Source organism: Panthera uncia, chromosome D1 (genome assembly GCF_023721935.1).
Source record: "Panthera uncia isolate 11264 chromosome D1, Puncia_PCG_1.0, whole genome shotgun sequence".
Classification (NCBI taxonomy): Eukaryota; Metazoa; Chordata; class Mammalia; order Carnivora; family Felidae; genus Panthera; species Panthera uncia.
In genome coordinates, this window is record NC_064808.1 from 14507221 (window position 1) to 14527903 (window position 20683).

General features: G+C 45.5%; 1 protein-coding gene and 1 long non-coding RNA gene across 3 annotated transcripts in view; one reads left to right on the forward strand and one right to left on the reverse strand.

Moving 5' to 3' along the window:
- LOC125912646 (uncharacterized) lies at positions 1 to 7057 on the reverse strand. The gene is made up of 2 exons (XR_007454799.1): positions 2905 to 7057; positions 1 to 2600 (listed from the first exon to the last, which is right to left on the reverse strand). It is a non-coding gene; the product is annotated as an uncharacterized LOC125912646 (long non-coding RNA).
- Positions 7058 to 7744: 687 nt separating this feature from the next.
- The window catches only part of MTCH2 (mitochondrial carrier 2), a 19472-nt gene continuing 6533 nt past the window's right edge, over positions 7745 to 20683 (forward strand). Inside the window, exons 1-8 of one of the 2 annotated variants that reach the window (XM_049617152.1) lie at positions 7745 to 7913; positions 10234 to 10318; positions 10475 to 10581; positions 15779 to 15805; positions 16240 to 16302; positions 18379 to 18436; positions 18711 to 18762; positions 19310 to 19369. In XM_049617152.1, coding sequence (XP_049473109.1) covers positions 7827 to 7913; positions 10234 to 10318; positions 10475 to 10581; positions 15779 to 15805; positions 16240 to 16302; positions 18379 to 18436; positions 18711 to 18762; positions 19310 to 19369 — 539 coding nt within the window. In that variant the 5' untranslated portion in view covers positions 7745 to 7826. The remainder of the gene's footprint in view (positions 7914 to 10233; positions 10319 to 10474; positions 10582 to 15778; positions 15806 to 16239; positions 16303 to 18378; positions 18437 to 18710; positions 18763 to 19309; positions 19370 to 20683) is intronic. The other variant, XM_049617160.1, reaches the window with a different exon arrangement.

The window sequence follows — 20683 nt, forward strand, 5'->3', positions numbered from 1 at the left end:
TCCGATGCAAAAGCAAGGAGCCTTTATTTGAGCTCTCTCGAGCTCAATCTCCTACCTGCACCGACGCAGCGGTGAGATGCCGGAGAGAGAGCGAATTTCAAAAGCACAAAGGCTTATAGGGGTCTAGGGGCAGTTGGTGGGGTGATGGTCGTGGCCTTAGCCGATTAGCTGGGGAAGGATCAGAGTCCTGTTGCGCAGGTTGCCGGGTATGGTTTGAACGGGAAGTTTGAACAGGTGAGTGGGAAGTTACTCAAGGGGAGGTGGTTTTAGCGGGTGAGCGGGAATTTCTTTCTGCGGGTTTTCCCAGAAAAGGGGGCCATGTCGGGGACAGTCACTCAAGATGGAAGACACAGGACAAAATGGAGTTGGCCGGCCTAGGTCCGCTCTTTCATTCCCCCCTTGTCATGTAGCTTATGGACCCAATCATGGGACCGGCTGCGTTTCTGTTTTGTCTTCTTCTGTTACTAGGGGCTTGTACTGAGCACGGAGGACCATTAGTTGGACGGCTCCCACGCGGTCCCTGACAAACTGGACCAGCCTGTTGATGATACAGGGTCCGAGGGTTACTAGTAGGAGCAGGATGGCGAGGGGTCCAGCAAGGGCCGAGATGAGGGTAGTTAACCAGGGAGACCAGTTGAACAAAGACTCGTACCAGGACTGAGATTGTTCTCTCTCTAACTTTCATTTTTGCAGCCCTTCCCTTATGAGGGCCATAGATTCTTTTACGACCCCTGAGTGATCAACATAGAAGCAACATTCTTCCCCTAGGGCTGCACATAGTCCTCCTTGCTGCACGAATAATAAGTCTAATCCCCTTCTGTTTTGGAGTACTACTTCTGATAAAGAAGTAAGGGATTCCTGTAAATGAAATTGATTTCTCAATTCTTTCTATGTCTAAGTCAATGGCTGCCCTTAGGGTTCCGTAGTTTTTGTCCTGGATGACGAGTGAGGATATTCCAGTCCCTGCCCCCGCTAATCCCAGCCCCAAGAGCGCAGCCAGAGTTAGGGTTGTAATAGGCTCTCTTTTACTTCGGGGGTTAGTAGAGCCTAACCTGTTAAGAATTTTTTCCCTGAATGGTACACTAGCTTGGGGATCAAGTGCAGGAGTATGCAGAAGCCTTCCTTCGAGGAGTTAAGGACTTGGGAGTGGACGCAGGGAGTGAGGTCGGTGGAACAGGCCCACCATGCATTTTTGGGGGGAAGTAGATACACTGTCTCCCTCGGGACTGTTAGGGTTTCATTACAGAGATGTGACTGCCCGGGGGGCACGTGGCCTATGCAAGTGCCCTGTCCTGTTATTGCCTGGAGGGTTAGTCTTACAGTAGCCTGCTGCCATCTGCAGGAGTTAGAGTTGGAGGCTGTTGTAAAATTGCCTTTAATGGCAAGATCTTCGTAATATGGGGGCCGGACATCTAGACAGAGCCAACAGGACTTGGTCGGGTCAGGCCTAGAAGTGTTTAGTACCTGGTATGCTCCGTGCTCCATAGGGGGTCTGTATCAGATAGTAAGTTGTGACCCGGGGCAGGAGATGTGGGTGACGCTCCGGTAGGGACAGGGGATGTGGAGGGCTGTGTGGCCAGAGCCTGGGTGTTTCTGGGCGTGGCCGTCCGGGCGGGGGCAGGTCGGGGAACTAGTACTTGGTTGGGTCCTACCCCTGTGGGCGACTGCTGGGCAAGGGGGGTTGCTTGCATTCGGAGGGTAAATAACATTCCTTTATCTCTAGGCCCAAGTCTGACCTTGTCATAAAGCCTGACCCCCCAGGTTTTTCCAGCTTCCCACCCTGTTGTATTTTTTCCTTGTTCTGTGAAAGATATTGACACAGGATTACCATGGCCCGAGACATATGGTGGTCGGGGGCCACTGGGCCGTGTTACCACAATGAGATCTCCGGTGCGTGGTGGGGTCCACCAGATGTGTCCAGTGGTGACACATGACCAAGAGGCGCAGAAGTAGTCTGCTGCATCCCCACAAGTGTCCCCATGGTCTTTTCCACCAGGACAGACATAGAAGTGAAAGTCTTGTCGCCTGAACCCTGTGGTATCAACCCTGGGGTGGCCGGTATAAGGGGGAAACAGGCTTTCTAAGTCTACTCGTAATTCCGGGAACCATGTGTCTCTAGGGTGGGTCTGGGATGTCTGATTAAGTATTGTCCCTGAGCTGGTGTCTACGATCTGCCAGGTAATGTTTTGGGGGGCGTGGGGACTCCCAGCAGCATGAGCAATGACAAGCAGAGTTAACAGAGTTACCAATATCAGGTGGGTCAAATGCGCTATAGCTTGAGCTTGAGCAGGTTGTGTTGATCCCGACTGACGGCCCATTGCGTGACGAAGTCCTTCCGGATCGTGGGGGGGGGGGGGGGGCCCGCTGGCCGAACGTGGGTGTGATGGACCCAGGTCGCGATACCGTCTACTTTGAGAGCGGTGGGGGTTGTCAGCACCACGATGTAGGGTCCCTTCCAGTGCGGCTCGAGGGTCTCTTGCCGGTGCCTCTTGACGTAGACCCAGTCTCCCGACCTGTACTGGTGAGGTGTCAGGGTTGGGCCGGCCTCGTAGATGGCACGGAGGCGTGGCCAAATGTCCTCGTGCGCCTTCTGGAGCCCACTCAAGGAAAGAAAAAGTTCTTGATCTTTAAACTCAGCAAGAAGTTCAGCTCAAAGGTTGGGAATAATAGGGGGTGGCCTGCCAAACGTGATCTCGTAGGGAGTAAAACCCAGGGTGTAAGGAGTGTTCCTAACCCGGTAAAGGGCGTACGGTAGGAGAGTCACCCAGTCCTCGCCAGTCTCCATGGTTAATTTGGTAAGGGTCTCTTTTAGGGTTGTATTCATTCTTTCTACCTATCCTGAGCTCTGGGGCCTATAAGCACAATGTAATTTCCCCCCACAGCCTTGGCTACTGCCTGCTTTACCTGCAAGATAAGAGCTGGCCCAGTTTCATGCTTGGTTGGGTATGCCTCCACACAGCCAGAGAAGGTGTCTGTAAATACTAAAAGATATTTATAACCATACTTTCCTGGTTTAACTTCATTGAAGTCGACCTCCCATTGGGCTCCCGGTCTGGTGCCTCTGAGCCTGCTTCCTTTTTTATTTGATGTGGCTCTCGAGTTGGTGAGTTGGCAGGTCTTGCAGGCACATACAACTTGCTCTATTTTGGTGTCCTGTTGGTGAATCTTGATTCCAGCATGTCAGATTAAGTCTTTTAATTTTCGGGCCCCCGTGTGAGTAGACCGATGCATGTGCTCTGATACTGAGACTCCGAGCCGGTCTGGCAGCACGAGCTCCTTGTAGGTGTATACCACCATCCCTTTATCTCCTGGGCCATGGGGAGTTTCTTGATCCGCTGTAACTCCTCCTGGGAGTATTTGGGCTGGTCTGGTAAAACTGGGTCTCCCGGGTCCAGTAGTTGTATGGTCATGGTGGGAACTGAAGTAAGGCCTACTGCCTTGGCTTCCTGGTCAGCCTTTCGATTACCTCTAGCTACCGGGTTATCAGTTTTCTGGTGCCCTTGGCAGTGGATAATGGCCAGCTTGGCAGGAAGCCATAAGGCCGTAAGCAGGTCAAATATCTCCTGCTTATTTTTTATAGTCCGTCCTTCTGCCGTTAGTAACCCCCTCTCCTGATAAATTGCCCCATGAATATGAGCTGTGGCAAACACATAACGGCTGTGTGTGTAGATGTTAAGCCGTTTTCCAGCTCCCAGTGTCAGCGCCTTGGTGAGGGCGACGAGCTCTGCTTGCTGGGCTGACGTTCCGGAGGGTAGAGCCTCCGCCCATATGGTGTCCGTTTCAGTGACTACCGCTGCACCCACATACCTGTGTCCGTCCCGCACAAAGCTGCTGCCATCAGTGAACCAAGTAGCCTCGGCATCAGGGAGGGGCCCGGTCGGTCAGGTCCGTCCGGAATCCATGTACTTGCTCCAGGATCCCTGCACAATCATGTAGTGGAGCATCTAGGTCAGGGTCGGGCAGCAGAGTTGCAGGATTGAGGGCCGCACTGGGGTGGCACCGCACCCGTGGAGGGTTGAGTAGGAGGCTCTGGTAATGAGTCACACGTGTGTTGCTCATCCATCTATCAGGAGGCTGTTTCAGGACCCCTTCAATGGCGTGTGGGGTCATGATCCAGATCTGCTGTCCTAGGGTCAGTTTGTCTGCATCCTTGACAAGGAGTGCTGTCGCCGCAATAATTCTTAGGCATGGCAGCCAGCCGGCAGCCACTGGGTCTAGCTTCTTGGACAGGTAAGCCACCGGGCGGTTCCAGGGGCCTAAGGCTTGAGTTAGAACCCCTTTTGCTATTCCCTTGTGTTCGTCTACAAAGAGGTGGAAGGGCTTCATAATGTCTGGCAGGCCCAGGGCTGGGGCATCTAGGAGGGCCTTTTTCAACTAATTAAAGGCAGTTTCCTCTTTTTCAGTCGATTCAAATGTTTTTCCCTCTTTGGTAGCTTCTTATAGGGGCCTGGCGATCTCAGCAAAACCCGGGATCCAGAGGCGGCAGTAGCTGGCCGATCCTAGGAATTCCCTTACTTCCCTTTGGGAGGTGGGAGTAGGGATCTTCAGGACAGATTCTTTTCTGGCATCTGATAACCGCCGCTGTCCGCCCTCCAGGATGTATCCCAGGTAACTTACCCTCTCCCTGCATATCTGAGCCTTTTTCGCAGATGCCCGGTACCCTAAGGCCCCCAGGGTAGCCAGCAGGTCCTGGGTCCCTTGCTCGCAGTCCTCGGCCGGCCGTGTCGGCAGCAATCAGGATGTCATCTACATACTGTAGGAGGGTGAGGCCAGCGTGCTCCTTTCTGTACTCACCCAGGTCCTCGTGTAGTGCCTCGTCGAAGATGGCGGGAGAATTTTTGAACCCCTGAGGCAGCCATGTCCAGGTGAGTTGCCCGCTGTAGCCCTCCTCTGGATCATGCCACTTGAAGGCGAACAAGGGTTGGCTTTGGGGTGCCAGCGGCAGACTGAAGAAGAGGTCCTTTAAATCTAATACAGTATACCAGACCCTGGAGGGTGCCAAGGAGCTCAAGAGAGTATGTGGGTTGGGAACAGTTGGGTGTATGTCCGTGACCCTCTTATTTATTTCCCGGAGGTCTTGTACCGGTTGATAGTCATTTGTGTGAGGCTTTTTGACCAGCAGTAGGGGGGTGTTCCAGGCAGACTGGCAAGGAACTAGTACCCTTAGGCTTCATAGTCTCTGGATGTGTGGCTGGATCCCCTTCTGGGCCTCCTGAGACATGGGGTATTGTTTGATCCTTACGGGACCTTCTCCTGGCTTGAGCTCTACCAGGACCAGGGTCCTGTGGGTGGCTAGTCCTATTCCCCCACCCCACCCCCCCCATCTCTGCCCAAACTGAGGGGAATTCTTGTAGCCATCTGTCTATATTATCCTCTCTCAGGAGCACCTCCTGGTGGAAGCTGTATTCATCCTCTAGTTTTATGGTCAGGACCTGGATGGGGTGGCCCTTGCCATCAGTGACCTAAGGCCCCCCTTGTCTGAAAGTTATCTGAGCTCCAATCTTGGTCAGTAAGTCCCGTCCTAACAGCGGGTAGGGGCATTCTGGTATTACCATAAAGGAGTGGGATACCTGACCCATCCCCAAATCTACCGTTCTTCGGGTAGTCCATGAATACTGGCTCATACCAGTTGCCCCTTGTACCCAGGACTTCTTGCTGGCTAGTTTTCCTTGTGGGGTGTGGAGGACCGAATGTTGCGCTCCAGTGTCGACAAGGAAGTCAACAGGGGTCCCCTCCACTTTAAGAGTTACCCTGGGCTCGGGGAGAGGGTCTGAACCCTGACTCCCCTAATCACTCAGTTCATCTAGCTCTAAGACTTTTACTCAATCAGTCTTGCTTCCCTTCCCGCCGGCCTTTTTGGACAATCTCGGGCCCAATGCCCTATCTCCTTGCAGTATGTGCACTGATCTTTCTGCAGCCTCTGCTTCCCCCCCTTGGTGGTTCCTTTACCTCCTCTTGAGTTGTCCGCCAGCTGCTGGAGATGGAGGTCTCGTTCCTCGGGGGAGTCAGCAGTGGTAGCTAGTAGTATTCGGGCCAGGTCTCGAGTCTGCTTACTGCTGGCAGCCGCCATGGCGCGAGCCTACTTATCCTCAGGAGGCTCCCGGTTATTATATACCTTTTCGGCTACTACCAGTAAGTCCTGCAGACTTTTTTTCTCCTAGTCTATCTATTTTCTGTAATTTTTTCTAATGTCTATGGCCGATTGGTTTACAAAGGCCATGATAACAGCTGCCTTGCTTTCTGGAGCCTCTGGATCCATGGGAGTATAAGTACGGAATGCCTCCATGATCCGTTCTAAAAAGGCAGCCGGAGATTCATCTTTTTCCTGTTGCACATTTCCTACCTTGGCCAAATTGGTTGGCTTCCTAGCAGCCATTCGGAGACCCCCCCCCCCATTAGAGTCTGGCGGTAGACCCGGAGCCTCTCCTTACCTTCTGCCGTGTTGAAATCCCACTTGGGCCGAGTTAAGGACAAGGAGGCATCTATCTGAGCCTGGTCGGTGGTGGGATTCCCGTCTGTGCCCGAAACTAGTTTTCGGGCCTCATTGAGGATTCTTTTTGTTTCCTCGGTTGTGAACAGGACCTGCAAAAGCTGCTGGCAATCATCCCACGTGGGCTGATAGATAAAAAGAACAGAGTCTAATAAATCAATAAGCCCTGCAGGTTTCTCGGAAAACTTAGGATTCTGAACTTTCCAATTGTAGAGGTCACTAGTGGTTAAAGGCCAATAGTGATAGGGCTGATTCCCCTTCGCGTCTGGGGGGCCGGTGGCTCGCAGGGGCAGAATAGACCACGCCAGGCACTACCAGAATTTCAGAAATGAGCTCACACAGAAGAGACAGGGAACGGACAGACACTAACCGTGGCCAGTCAGGCTCTCTGGGGTGGGGGGGGGGGGGGGGGGGGGGGGGGGGGGGGGGGGGGGTCCCTCGGGAGTCTTGGGGATCCCGGAGGAGCTCCCAAATGTTATGCCCAGAATTCACGATCCCCAAACACCACCAGGGAGCCGAGTCTGATGCAAAAGCAAGGAACCTTCATTTGAGCTAGCTCGAGCTCAATCTCCTACCTGCACCGACGCAGCGGTGAGATGCCAGAGAGAGAGTTTCAAAAGCACAAAGGTTTATAGGGGTCTAGGGGCAGTTGGTGGGGTGATGGTCGTGGCCTTAGCTGATTGGCTGGGGAAGGATCAGAGTCCCGTTGTGCAGGTTGCCGGGCATGGTTTGTATGGGAAGTTTGGACGGGTGAGCGGGAAGTTACTCAAGGGGAGGGGGTTTTAGCGAGTGAGCAGGAATTTCTTTCTGCGGGTTTTCCCAGAAAAGGGGGCCATGTCGGGGACATAGTCACTCAAGATGGAGGACACAGAACAAAATGGAGTCGGCCAGCCTAGGACCACTCTTTCAGCCCAAAGTACAACTGTCCAGGCAAAGCATAACAGAGACCTCTCCAATTCTTTTATTCCTCTGACCTTGCCTTTGCCGTCAGGGTCACTGACGCCCCACTGCCACGCCCATTCTTCTCCTACCGAGGCTCCCAGCCTGCGCAAGCGCAAAAGAAACTGACTTCCTTAGTGGAGGGCGCGGATCCCACTACAAAACGCATGCGCCCCTGGACTGTAAGCCCCGCCTCGACCCCTGCGCTGGCTCGCGAGCGCCTGCCGTTTCTCCGGGCGGAGTGGTGGGCGGGGACTGGGCGGAGAGGCGCGCGCCGGTGCGTGCGTGTGTGCGCGCGCCACGGGCGGGCCAGTGAAGCCGGCGGCCCTGGCACGTGATACGGGAGCGGCTCGGTCGCTTGGTGGCTTGGTCTGTCTGTCCGTCCGCGGGTGCCATCATGGCGGACGCAGCCAGTCAGGTGCTCCTGGGCTCCGGCCTCACCATCCTGTCCCAGCCGCTCATGTACGTGAAGGTGCTCATCCAGGTATGAGTCGTCGCCATCCCTTTCCCCGCCCGGCGCCTTGTTTAGTCGCCGCTGCCCTCCGCGCTTGGCGATCGGCTCCAGCCTTCCCGGGCCTTCAGTCCCCTGAGATGCTGCTTTTTCCCTGCTGTCCCTTCCTTCCCCGCAGGGACAGCTTCCACTGCCCGCGCCTCTTCCACTGCCCATGGACCTTCCCCAGGTCTCGCTTCCTTCCTGGGGAAGGCGGGGAGGCCCGATCCTTTCCCCATAGCCAACTGCCGTCCTGCCCTGCCCGGTGAACTTTGTTTTTTCATCCCTGAGGTTGATACTGGCCAGTTGCCACCAAGAGCTTCCCAACCCTCCCTGCATACCCCTCTGAAATTAGCATTCACCTCCTCCCCCGGCCCGAACGCAAGACATTAAATATATTAAAGACAAATTTGATATTAAAGGGGAGCCAACACTTGATTAGCGTTTTTTTTTCTTCTTTTTTCTTTGCTACTGTTACTCTTCTGAGATTTAGCACCAGATACCCAGGTAAACACAAGGAGCTCATTCAGAAGTGAGAGGATTCACTGAGCTCACTGAGCACTCTCCCAAGAGCAGCCCTTGTGACTCATGACAGTGGAAACCACATCTGTCTGAGCTTGGAATAGTTCAGATGAAAGAGTTGAAGCATATATGTTAGTTTCTAATCTACTGTGAAATAATCCTTAAGTGACATTTTACATTCGCAGGCAAGTAACCCAGGTTTTAACTGATGGTACACTATTTGATAGTGTTTTCAGTTGCCTTTCTAGAATTCCCTGTGATGGGCATGTCATTCATTTTTTTAAACTCTTGTTGAGAGTTGACATAATTATGTCATGCATTATTCCAAGGAAGGGAGCAGTGATTAGAACCCCTGTCCTTGCCATCTGCCTTTCAGTCAGAAACATGCAAGACCCTAAGGAGGGCCACATTTCTTACTATTGAGTTGATGCTACTCCGTATTATGTGTTGCTTGGCTGACCCATGTGGATTCAGATTCCGTATGTAAAAGGCTATTATAAAGTAAATTATTTTAACTAAGAACAAAGATTTTGATTGAAATGTGCTATGACATCTAAAACAGAATTGGCACATTCGTAGCTAAATAGTGTCTTGAGATGACATTTTGCAGTAAATCTGCTATGAGCTCAGTACTTCTTCAGGAGACAGTGTTTTTTTAGTGACGTCTAGAGCTCTTGTCTCAAAAATTTTAATATCCTCAGCCCTGATTACTTAACTTCTGTGTGTTGCCAAGTGTCTTTAAGGGTTTTGGTGAAATTTCCAAATACTCAGCTTTATTTATTTATTTTTTTAGTTTATTTATTTATTTTGAGAGACAGTGGGAGAGGAGCAGGGAGAGAGGGAGAGAGAGAGAGAGAGGGAGAATCCCAAGCAGACTCCGCACCGTCAGCATAGAGTCTGATGCGAGGCTGGAACCCGTGAACCACGAGATCATGACCTGAGCTGAAGTCAGATGCTTAGCTGACTGAGCCACCCAGGTGCCCCCCGAATACTGTTTTAAAAATAGTTGTATGGTACCACTTTGAGGGAGCTCAGTCAGGAGTTAATTGAACAGGTTAAGAATCACGGCAATAACGAGTCAAAACCAAGTCCTATGGCATTCGTTCTCTCAACTTTCTCTTTAGCACTAAGAATGCTGAATATATTGTAGAAATAAAATGATAATCATTAACTCTAAAATGGTCTTCATTAGATTATTAATGACAATCAGCTTGTTTAACATGGATTTAGCTTATAATCATTTCCCACATGACGTATCCAACCGTATCTGCATTTGCCTTTTGAGTGTTTCATCTTGATAGCCAAATCCATAGTGGATACTGGCTTAGTCTTCTGTTTTGTCCAAATATAAAAAATGTGTTTGGAGAGCATAGCTGGCTTAGTTGGGATAGCATGCAACTCTTGATCTCCCAGTTGTGAGTTTAAGCCCCACGTTGGGCATGGAGATTACTTTATTTAAAATGTGTTAGATTTTCTTTAGAAAATATTTTTGAGCCTCACTAAACTGTAGCTTTCCTAACACAAAAGTTCCCTTACTCTGTTTTCAATTTGATACTAGTCCAGCTCAGCTACATGGCTTACTTTGTAGAATTTGAACCAAACAAAAGGAAGCTTGGAGTTCATTGAAACTAGTGTTATCAGTTGAGGGAATAAGAAACTGACAAGGATGATACTTCATCATTGCCTCGGAAAACATATGCTGTATTTTAACTGAGGTTAAAAATTATAACTTTACAACCAAGGTATTTTGGGGAATATTGCTTAGTATTGATACATCCTATTGTTTTTAAAGGTGGGATATGAGCCTCTTCCTCCAACAATAGGACGAAATATTTTTGGGCGGCAAGTATGTCAGCTTCCTGGTCTGTTTTGTTATGGTAAGTGTTTTTGATTTATTTGGAATTGGAGGACATTGAGGATGATGATAGGTAGGCAGGAGGTATGGAAAGAAGATATAGAAAGCCTGTTGACATGAAATTTCTATGTAACTATTTCTTTCAGCTGGAATTTAAATCTCTGACTTGTGTTCTTAGCTCAGCACATTGCCAGCATTGACGGGAAGCGTGGGTTGTTCACAGGCTTAACTCCAAGACTGTGCTCAGGAGTCCTTGGGACCGTGGTCCATGGTAAAGTTTTACAGGTAAGAACATCAGTTCATCTTCCCAAAGATTTAGATTACCTTTTATGCAGTTTGTTCTACTGACCAAGAGCAGGGTTATTTTTGCTTTTTGTTTTTTTTAATAATTGTTTACTTTTGGGGGGAGAACACAAGTGAGGGAGGGACAGAGAGAGGCGGGTAGAGGATCCAAAGCAGGCTCTGTGCTGACAGGTTGACAGCAGTGAGCCCAATGCGGGGCTTGAACTCAAGAACAAGGAGATCATGACCTGAGCTGAAGTTGGATGCTCAACTGACTGAGCCACCCAGGTGCCCCAAGAGCAGTTTTAAAGATATATTTATGACCGTGATCTTTCTTCCTCTTGAAAACATTTTCTTCAAATATCCATTTTTTTTTTCTTTTTAAAAATTTATTTATTTTTGAGAAAGAGAAAATGTATGCACAAGTGGGGGAGGGACAGAGAGGGAGGGAGGGAGGGAGAGAGGGAGAGAGGGGGAGAGAGAGAGAGAGAGAATCCCAAGCAGGCTCGGAGCTGTCAGCCGAGCCAACGCAGGGATCCATCTCACAAACTGTGAGATCATGACCTGAGCCAGTGTCATGAGTCAGACACTTAACCGACTGAGCCACGCAGGTGCCCCCAAATACCCATTCTTAATTCTTTCCTGGGACGCAAGGGGAATTTGTATAAAATGAAGCATTTGACTTTGATCTACACAAACTTCGTCCTGTGAATCAGTCATTCTGAGAAGAAAATGAATGCAATTATTCGATCTCCTGCATAGCTCATTTGATTTCTTTGAAGGAGGAAGGAGGCTGATTAAAACATACATATTTCTTTCTGAAGTTATTTTTTTCTTATCATTACCCCTAGTAAAATGTTTTCTGTTACAAACTTATTTTTTATGTATTTATGTTTAAAAGGTTTTTTTATTGATTTATATTTTAAAGTAAGCTGTGTGCCCAATGTGGGTCTTAAACTCACAACCCTGAGATCAGGAGTCGCATGCTCTACCTGTTGAGCCAGCCAAGTGCCCCACAAACTTATTTTCTTAAAAAACTTAGCAAGATAAACATAAAAGTCAGGATAGTGGTTATCTGTGGGAAGAGGGAAGGGAAAAGGGACCATGCATGACATTTGGGGGTAATGGAAATGATTTTCCTTGACCTGGATCATGGCTATGTGGATATTTGTCATGTGATTATTTATTCCATCATTTATATTTTGTGCACTGTTTCTGCAAATGTGTTAATGTTAAATAAATTAAAAAAAAATTTTTTTTAACCACCAAGGTCCATGTCAACTGCAGGGCTGTAGAAATTTTGGGGAAGTAGGGGAAGAGGTAAGAGGTGGAACTTTGGCTATCTGTATCTGAGGCATTTGATTTTAAGAAAGCCAGAGATCTGAAGTCTGACACTTAACCAGCTGAGCCACCCAGACGCCCCACTAACTGCTTATTTAAATAGTACTGGGCACAATCCTTCATTTACTTTTGTAGGCTTTCACATTACCCCAGTTCTAATGTTTTATCATCTGATGACCATGTCTTGATTTTGTTAGTTTCATGATCTAATTGGCTTCGATTTCATTTTTTTTAAAGTTTTTATTTAAATTCCAATTAGTTAACATACAGTGTAATATTAGTTTTGGGTGTACGGTGTAGTGATTCAACACTTCCTTAAATCGCCCTCTGCTTATCACAAGTGCCCCCCCTTAGTCCCCATCACCTATTTCACCCATCCCCCACCCCGCCCACCTCCCCTCTAGTATCTATCAGTGTGTTCTCTGTAAAGAGTCTGTTTCCTGGTTTGCCTCTTTTTTTTCCCCCCATGATCATTTTTTTTTTTAATGTTTTATTTATTTTTGAGAGAGAGAGACAGTACGAGCAGGGGAGGGGCAGAGAGAGAGAGAGAGAGACAGGATCCGAAGCAGGCTCCAGGCTCTGAGCTGTTAGCACAGAACCCAGTGTGGGGCTTGAACTCGTGAACCATGAGTTCGTGACCTGAGCTAAAGTTGGATGCTTAACCAACTGAGCCACCCAGGTGCACCCATTTGTTTTGTTCCTTAAATTTCATGTATGAATGCTAATTGGCTTCAATTTTAAATTCTCTTCACCCTTCACTGATTTTTGAGTTGGAAAGGTTTTCAGTAGATTCCTCACATGGAAGCTGTTTCACCCTTTAGCCACTTTATTATTCTTTACACTTATTCTTTTGTTATGTTTTTAAGTAAGCTCCACTCCCATTGCGGGGCTTGAACTCATGACCCCAAGATGAAGAGTTACATGGTCTACCCACTAAGCCAGCCAGGCGCTCCACCTTATACTTATTCTTGTTGTCATGCCTGTGGGCTGAATGTGGAAAAGTGTGGGTAGCCCGTGGGTGAGAGTAATGGAGTCCTAATGGGCAGGTATTTTTGGTGGATTGATTAGTGTTTCATTCCCAGCCACACCCTCCCCCGGGCTCAGTGAAAGTATTGCCCTTACCCGAGTGAGATTTACATATGGAAAGACAGCTGTCCTCTAGTGGGCTTCATGTGTAGACTTAGAGCAAAAGTGAAAGTACTACTTGAGAACAAGGTCCTGTATGTTCCAGAAAGTAATAAACTCCCGGTAATCAGGTACCCTGAATATATGTTTCACATGTAGCCAAATGAAATATAACAGGGGATTGGTACTACACTTAGTATCAAAAGCAGCTCCATACAATCAGGAAGAGAGACCAGTTCAGGGTTGATGAAACTGTTAGCCTTTTATAAGAAAGAGTTCTGTATATTTGAACCAGAATGAAATTAAATTCTGTTCAGAATAGTATAGAAAGGACAGGAGGAAATTTTTATTTTAAGTTTCTTTTTTTTTTGAGAAAGAGCAGAGGAAGGGCAGAGAGAAGGGGACAGAGAATCCCAAGTGGGCTCTTCCCTGACAGCAGAGAGCCGGATGCAGGGCTTGAACTCACAAACCGTGAGATCATGACCTGAGCCGAAGTCGGACACATAACTGACGGAGCCACCCACGCGCCCCTAGAAATGAGTGAAAATTTTATTTTATTTATTTTTTTTTAATTTTTTTTTTTAATGTTTATTTATTTTTGAGACAGAGACAGAGTGTAAACAGGGGAGGGGCAGAGAGAGAGGGAGACACAGAATCTGAAACAGGCTCCAGGCTCTGAGCTGTCAGCACAGAGCCCAATGCGGGGCTTGAACCCACGAACCGTGAGATCATGACCTGAGCCGAAGTCAGACGCTTAACCGACTGAGCCACCCAGGTGCCCCATGAGTGAGAATTTTAAAATACGCCTGAAACCATTAGAATTACTCTTAACTAAAGACTTGGAATTTGACCCGAAAACATCATATTGCTTAATCTTAACATTTACTCCCTTTCTTCTGATTTTTCTTTTAAATCTTTTTTTAATAGGAAGTATTGTCTGTTTTTTAATCTGGTATAACTAGTGACTCAATTGTCTGCTTCTTTTATTTCACCTAGCCCATCTTCTATTCCTGAAGTATCCCACAAATAATATTTCCTCTTCCAATCTAGTCTGAGCCTTGGCAGTGTTCAAGTTCTCTAAAAGAGAACAAAATCTTCTCTCGCCTGTTTTAGAAACAGTCAGATACAAAAGGAAAAGTGAAGCGATTTTAGCTCTTCAGACTTGGCACCAATTCTCTGTTCTTTTGTGCAGTGAAGAAAAGAGCCTTGCCCTAATTTGATATTGGTACTACTTTCTTTTTTTTTAAGTGAGATAAAATTGGTACAAAACATATGTTTCAGGTGTACAAAATTATAATTCGACATCTGTGTTCATTACAGAGTGATCGTCTGGTTACCATCCATCACCATACATTTGACCCCATTTGCCCATTTCACTCATCTTCCATCCCCCTTCCCTTCTGGTAACCTGTTCTTCGTGTCTATGAATTGGTTTGGTTTGTTTGTTTAAATTCCACATGTGAGTGAAATGCAGTTTTTGTCTTTCTCTTTCTGACTTATTTCACTTAACTTAGTACCCTGAAGGTCCATCCATGTCTCAAATGACAACATTCATTCTTTTTTATGGCTGAGCAATATACTCCATTATGTACATATACCACAATTTCCTTATCCATTCATCCCACCGATGGCCATTTAGGTTTTTATATCTTGACTACTGTAAATAATGCTGCTATAAACGTCAGGGTGCGTATATCTTTTCAATTTAGTGTTCATATTCTTCAGATAATCCAGAAGTAAAATAGCTGGATTTCTATGGTAGTTCTTTAAAAAAGTTTTTTTATTAACTAATCTCTATCCCTAACATGGGGCTTGAACTCACAACCCTGAGATCAAGAGTCTCATCCTCCACCAACTGAGCCGGCCAGGCACCCCCGATAGTTCTATTCTTAACTTTTTGAGGAGTGTCCATACTGTTGTCCACGGTGGCTGCCTTAGTTGACGTTCCCACCAACAGAATCAGGTCATTTTTCTCCACATCATCTCTAACACCTGTTATTTCTTTTTGTTGACAGCCAATATAACTGATGTGAGGTGGTATCTCATTGTGATTTTGGTTTGCATTTCCCTGCTGATGAGTGATGTTGAGAATCTTTTCATTTGCCTGTTGGCCATCTGTATATCTTGTGTGGAACAATGTATATTCATATTCTCTGCCCATTTTTTAATTGGGTTGTTTGGTATTGGTTCTGCTTTTTCATGAAAAAGCCATGAGGCTTTTTCCATAACCTTGGGCCTAGGGTATGTTTATACCACTTTATTTCTGCTAAACATGTATGTTTAGTAAATAATACCCTTGGGTTTCTGTTTTGGTTTGTTGTCCTGTTTCATTTATTTATCTATCTATTTATTTATTTACTTACTTACTTATTTATTTAAAAAAATTTTTTTTGAGTAGGCCCCACACTGAGGCTTGAACTCACAACCCTGAGATCAAGACCTGAGCTGAGATTAAGAGTCAGATGATTAACTGACTGAGCCATCCAGGCACCCATTTCTTCTCTTAGATGAGAGTTTTCATGAGCAATTGCCTGTTCCTCTAGCTGGCCAATATGTTAAACTTAGTAATAAGATATCTTAGAGACACTTACTTCCAACTGATAATAGAAATAGAAATTATTGGAGATATTCAACAAAAAAAAAAAACCCAGAAACTGTTTTACTTTCATTTTATGTCCTCTCTCAATGACACTATGACAGCCCTAATCATCCTTTCTTTTCTTTTCCTTTGTAGCATTACCAGGAATGTGACAAGGTTGAGGTATGTTGGAGCCTATTTATATGCATGGGTGGCCCATTTCCCTTGCAGATTATTATTGCTCTTTGGTCCTCTTTAAGAGAAGGGACAAGCAGTCAGTTTTCCTTTCATCTCAGTGAGCGTTGGTGTACAGAGTGGCCAGGTGTTGGAACAGTTTTATTTAAAACCATCAAGATAGGGGCACCTAGCTGGCTCATTTGGTGGAACATGTAACTCTTAACCTTGGGGCTGTAGGTTCAAGCCCCGTGTGGTATGTAGAGACTACTTAAAAAAAAAAATCTTTAAAAAAATTAGAAACAGAAAGAGAGAAAGAAAGAAAGAGAAAGAAGGAAGGAAGGAAGGAAGGAAGGAAGGAAGGAAGGAAGGAAAGAGAAAGAAAGAAAAAGAAAGAAAGAAAGAAAACTTTCAAGATACCTGTCTTTCGTATTGATTTCCAGGATTTAGGCCCTGGGAATGTACAAAAAGAAGTCACACCTTCCTTCGACCAAGTTATCAAAGAGGTAAGAGACAAATTATGTCCTGTGCTATTTCCCAAAATCACAGTGTATGCAGTGTGGCATTTTGTGGAATTAGGATCATCAGGCCTGTGTGTTCAGCGTTTGTTCCAAATGAAATCAGACCTTCAATTTAATTTGGGCTTTTCTATATAGATATCATAAAAAAGAAAAAAAAAAGCTATTTGGATTGCATGCATTTGAAGGAAACTAATTTTGTGGTCATCTCATCTTTAAAATTGAAGAGGTTTTCCCTGAAAGTTTTCTAATGGAGTTGTAAACATCTGGCACAGTGTTAAATTAGTGGCCAGGTCCTTTGTGAATTGGATATTATCCATCTCTCTGGAAAAGCATTTTTTTTTTTTTAATGTTTATTTACATTTGAGAGAGAGAGAGAGTGTGAACAGGGGCGGGGAGGCAGAGAGAGAGACAGAGACAGAATCTGAAGCAGGCTCCAGGCTCTGAGCTGTCAGCACAGAGCCTGATGTGGGGCTTAAACTCACAAGCCATGAGATCATGACCTGAGCCAAAGTCCTCAATGGACTGAGCCACCCAGATGCCCCTCTATCCATAAAAGTTTTTACAGTGTTATTCTGACTTAGGGGATTGTTCCTCACACCCATTTTCCTCTTCCCATCTCCTACCTTAGGGGTTTGTTTCATACCTGACTTAATGTTTATGGCTTTCAAAAGTACTCTTTGATTTCTTAGTCTTCACATTGTCTAATTGTTTTTAGTGAGGTTGCAATTTTCTCGTAAATGCTGCTTTCTTTAAAAAAAAAATTTTTTTTAATGTTTGTTTATTTTTGAGAGACAGAGCGAGAGCAGAGGAGGGGCAGATAGAGAGGGAGACACAGAATATAAAGCAGGCTCCAGGCTCTGAGCTGTCAGCACAGAGCCCAACGTGGGACTCAAACCCACGAACCGCGAGATCATGACCTGAGCTGAAGTCAGACGCTTAACTGACTGAGCCACCCAGGTGCCCCAAATGCTGCTTTCTAAAATATATATTCCAGGGGCACCTGGGTGGCTCTGTCAGTTGAACTTCCATCTCTTGATTTCAGCTCAGATCATGATCCCAGGGATCCCAGGGATCCCTGTGCTGAGCATGAAGCCTGCTTGGGATTCATTCTCTCCCTCCCTCTCTCTCTGTCTCTCTCCCTCTCCCTCTCTCCCTTTCCACCCCTCTCACCACCCCCCCACTCTCCCTCCCTCTGCCTCTCCTCTACTCCCACATGTACATGATCTCTCTCTTTCAAATAAATGGAAGAAATTAGTTTTAAATAATAAATAAAATATATATTCCAAAGCAAATCTTACTACAAGTGTAGCTATCAGATGAATCAACTTTGTTTCCATAAAGTTTCTACTTTTATTAAAAAATAGAGGAACATGTATTAATATACATTTTGTATTTTCTTAACTTCAGTTGGCCCATCCTGTCCCACAGGCTCTTCTCAGGACTACCATACCATGAGGGCTGTCTTAACTAAATAACTGAAGATAATGTTTAAATGCATAAATGAATGACCTGGTGTATTTACAACCTACCTCCAAGTATTGTAATTTAATTTTCTTTGCTACTTCTTTGCAGAGTCCTGGACAAGAAAGATAAACTAGGATAAATAGCATTTCTGAGATATTGCAGTTACATGGTTGTGGTGGAAAAACAAATCAGAGTTGTTGTGTTGGTACAGATTAACTAGAGCCTGACATTTGAATAATGTAGATATCAGAGTGTGAAATCACTCACAGTGAGAAAGTGACTTCAAAATCTAAAACACAGGCCTCACAGTTTTCTTCCAGCTTGGTTACCGTTTGCTAGTGACCCTCCCTGTCTTTTTGCCTTTTTTTTGTCCCCCAATCTGTAAAATCGAGAAGATAACCGAAATCTGCTTTGCACATCAGTTTTGAGAAGTAACCCCAACAGAACGTTGAAATCCACGACTGAGCGGTCTGAGATGATGACAGTGTGTTACAGTATCACGTTCAGGGCAGGAGGGCCCTGTCGCCCACATTACTTCTCACAGGAATTTGAATGTCATTTATTTAGATCTCAGAAGTGTGTGTTGATTGTTTCTAGACAACTCGAGAGATGATGGCTCGTTCTGCTGCTACCCTCATCACACATCCCTTCCACGGTATGTTTGCACTTGGTAACTGAAATCTGATTTGTGACCTTACTTTTTAGAGCATGATCTCTCCTCTCCAACTGCTTAGACAGATTGATGTGGGAGTTCACTTAAGTGCCTTGCCTGTGTGTTTTTTGTTTCTTGTTTGCTTACTTGCTTTGGCACTTATCCAGTTTACCCAGAGAGCAAAGTGTCTTTAGGTGGAAAGAACTTTTTTTCTTTTTCAGGGCTATCAAAATTTATGTCGACGTAGTTTTAAAAATCTTTTCTCTGTGTTCTGCAGTGATCACTCTGAGATCTATGGTACAGTTCATCGGCAGAGAATCCAAGTACTGGTAAGTGTTTTTATTTCCAAGGATTCAAGGAGATCAGTTGAAGTGCTTTACATTTTTTTTTTTTTAATCTTTATTTATTTTTGAGAGAGAGAGAGAGACAAAGTGCGAGCAGGGGAGGAACAGAGAGAGAGAGGGAGACACAGAATCCAAAGCAGGCTGCAGGCTCCAGGCTCTGAGCTGTCAAAAGTGCTTTCCATTTTTATGGTGCCTTAGATATATCATTTTGATCAAGTTGATATATCATTTGATATGCACACACACAGAAAAGGGAAAATAGAAGAAAATGGCCTGGGCACGTTTAAGAAGCTACCCAAGATCTCAGAGTAAGTTGCAGAGACACTAAAGCCAAAATTCACCCTGACTCCATGTAACTAGGTAGTAATATCTCCACACCTGTCCCAAATTCAACTGTCTTTACAGAGTGAGGGTGGCAGAAAAGGGGGTGGGATATAAATTTGACCTTGTCAAAAGTGATAATTGAACGTTTTCTTTAGTAGCTCCAAAATAATCTTCATGTATTTTTGCCTTTCCATCTTCTGTACGTTAGTGGACTTTATGACTCCATAGTAACCATCTATCGTGAAGAAGGCATCCTAGGATTTTTTGCGTGAGTAAATTGTTGATTTGTGTGTGATTATTTGTGGGAATGGAAAGCTTTAATGAAAATAAGGACATGACTGTTTAATCCCTGGAGAAAATGTACTCTCTGGGTTTACTTCATGTTAAACTCTATTAAGGTCCCTCTGACTTAAATTCTCTTGTAAAGATCCCAAACTTTTACTTCCAGACATCTAAAACACTGGAAATTAGAGGGTTTTGTTTTTTGTTTGGGGGATTTTTTCATTTTGTTTTAACAAATAAATTTATTCCAAGTTTGTACCTTTATAATAAGTTCCTAATGATGTACAGTTGATAAACTAGGGAAACTTAATTTTTGAAAAATGGGAGAATTACCTAACATGTATCTTCCTTATCCTGTGAGTAACATGTTTTTGCAAGGCTATATCCGTTCCCTTGAATTTCCTTTAGAAGAACTTAGACTACTACTGTCATTCTTCTGTTAACAACAGAAACCGTAAATGGTCCTTTTTCATTTTCAGAGGCTTTCCATGTCACTGATTTTATTTGAGCGTCCTAGTCTGGGAGAGGGGCGCCTGACTGCCTCAGGTGGTGGAGGCACACGACTCTTGAGTTCAAGGTTGTGAGTTCCAAGCCCCACGTTGGGCACGGAGCCTACTTTAAAGAAAAAAAAAAAAAGTAAAACCAAACAAATCGCCTGGGAGATAGGCAGGGTAGTTACTATTATTCTCATTATAGAGGTGAAAAAAAGTTGATGCTCTGGGAATTTCATTTGCTGCCGGTCACGTAGCTGATAGGTAGTGGAAGTGGCATTTGAACCCCGGTCTTCAGTCTGTGGGGTAATGTTCATCCTGCAATTGCATACTGCCTCACCTAGGTCACCCAGGCCCTGGGAATGTGTTTTTTGATATCCCTCATCTATCTCTGGGCCATTCTTGTTTTGTTTTGTGATTTTGTAGCCATTTTTGGCCCTGTCAAATTTAAGTATCAAATACCTTAGCCAAAATTATATGTATTTTTAAAATTATTATTCATTTATTATGATTTACATGTTTTTTATTCCTAATCACTTATTATGCATTCTTTTTTATTATTTTTTTTTAACGTTTATTTATTTTTGAGACAGAGAGAGACAGAGCATGAAGCGGGAGGGTCAGAGGGAGAGGGAGACACAGAATCTGAAGCAGGCTCCAGGCTCTGAACTGTCAGCACAGAGCCCGACGCGGGGCTCAAACTCATGGACCACAAGATCGTGACCTGAGCTGAAGTCAGACGCTTAACCGACTGAGCCACCCAGGCGCCCATACATTCTTTTTTTTTTTTTTTTTTTTTTTTTTTTTTT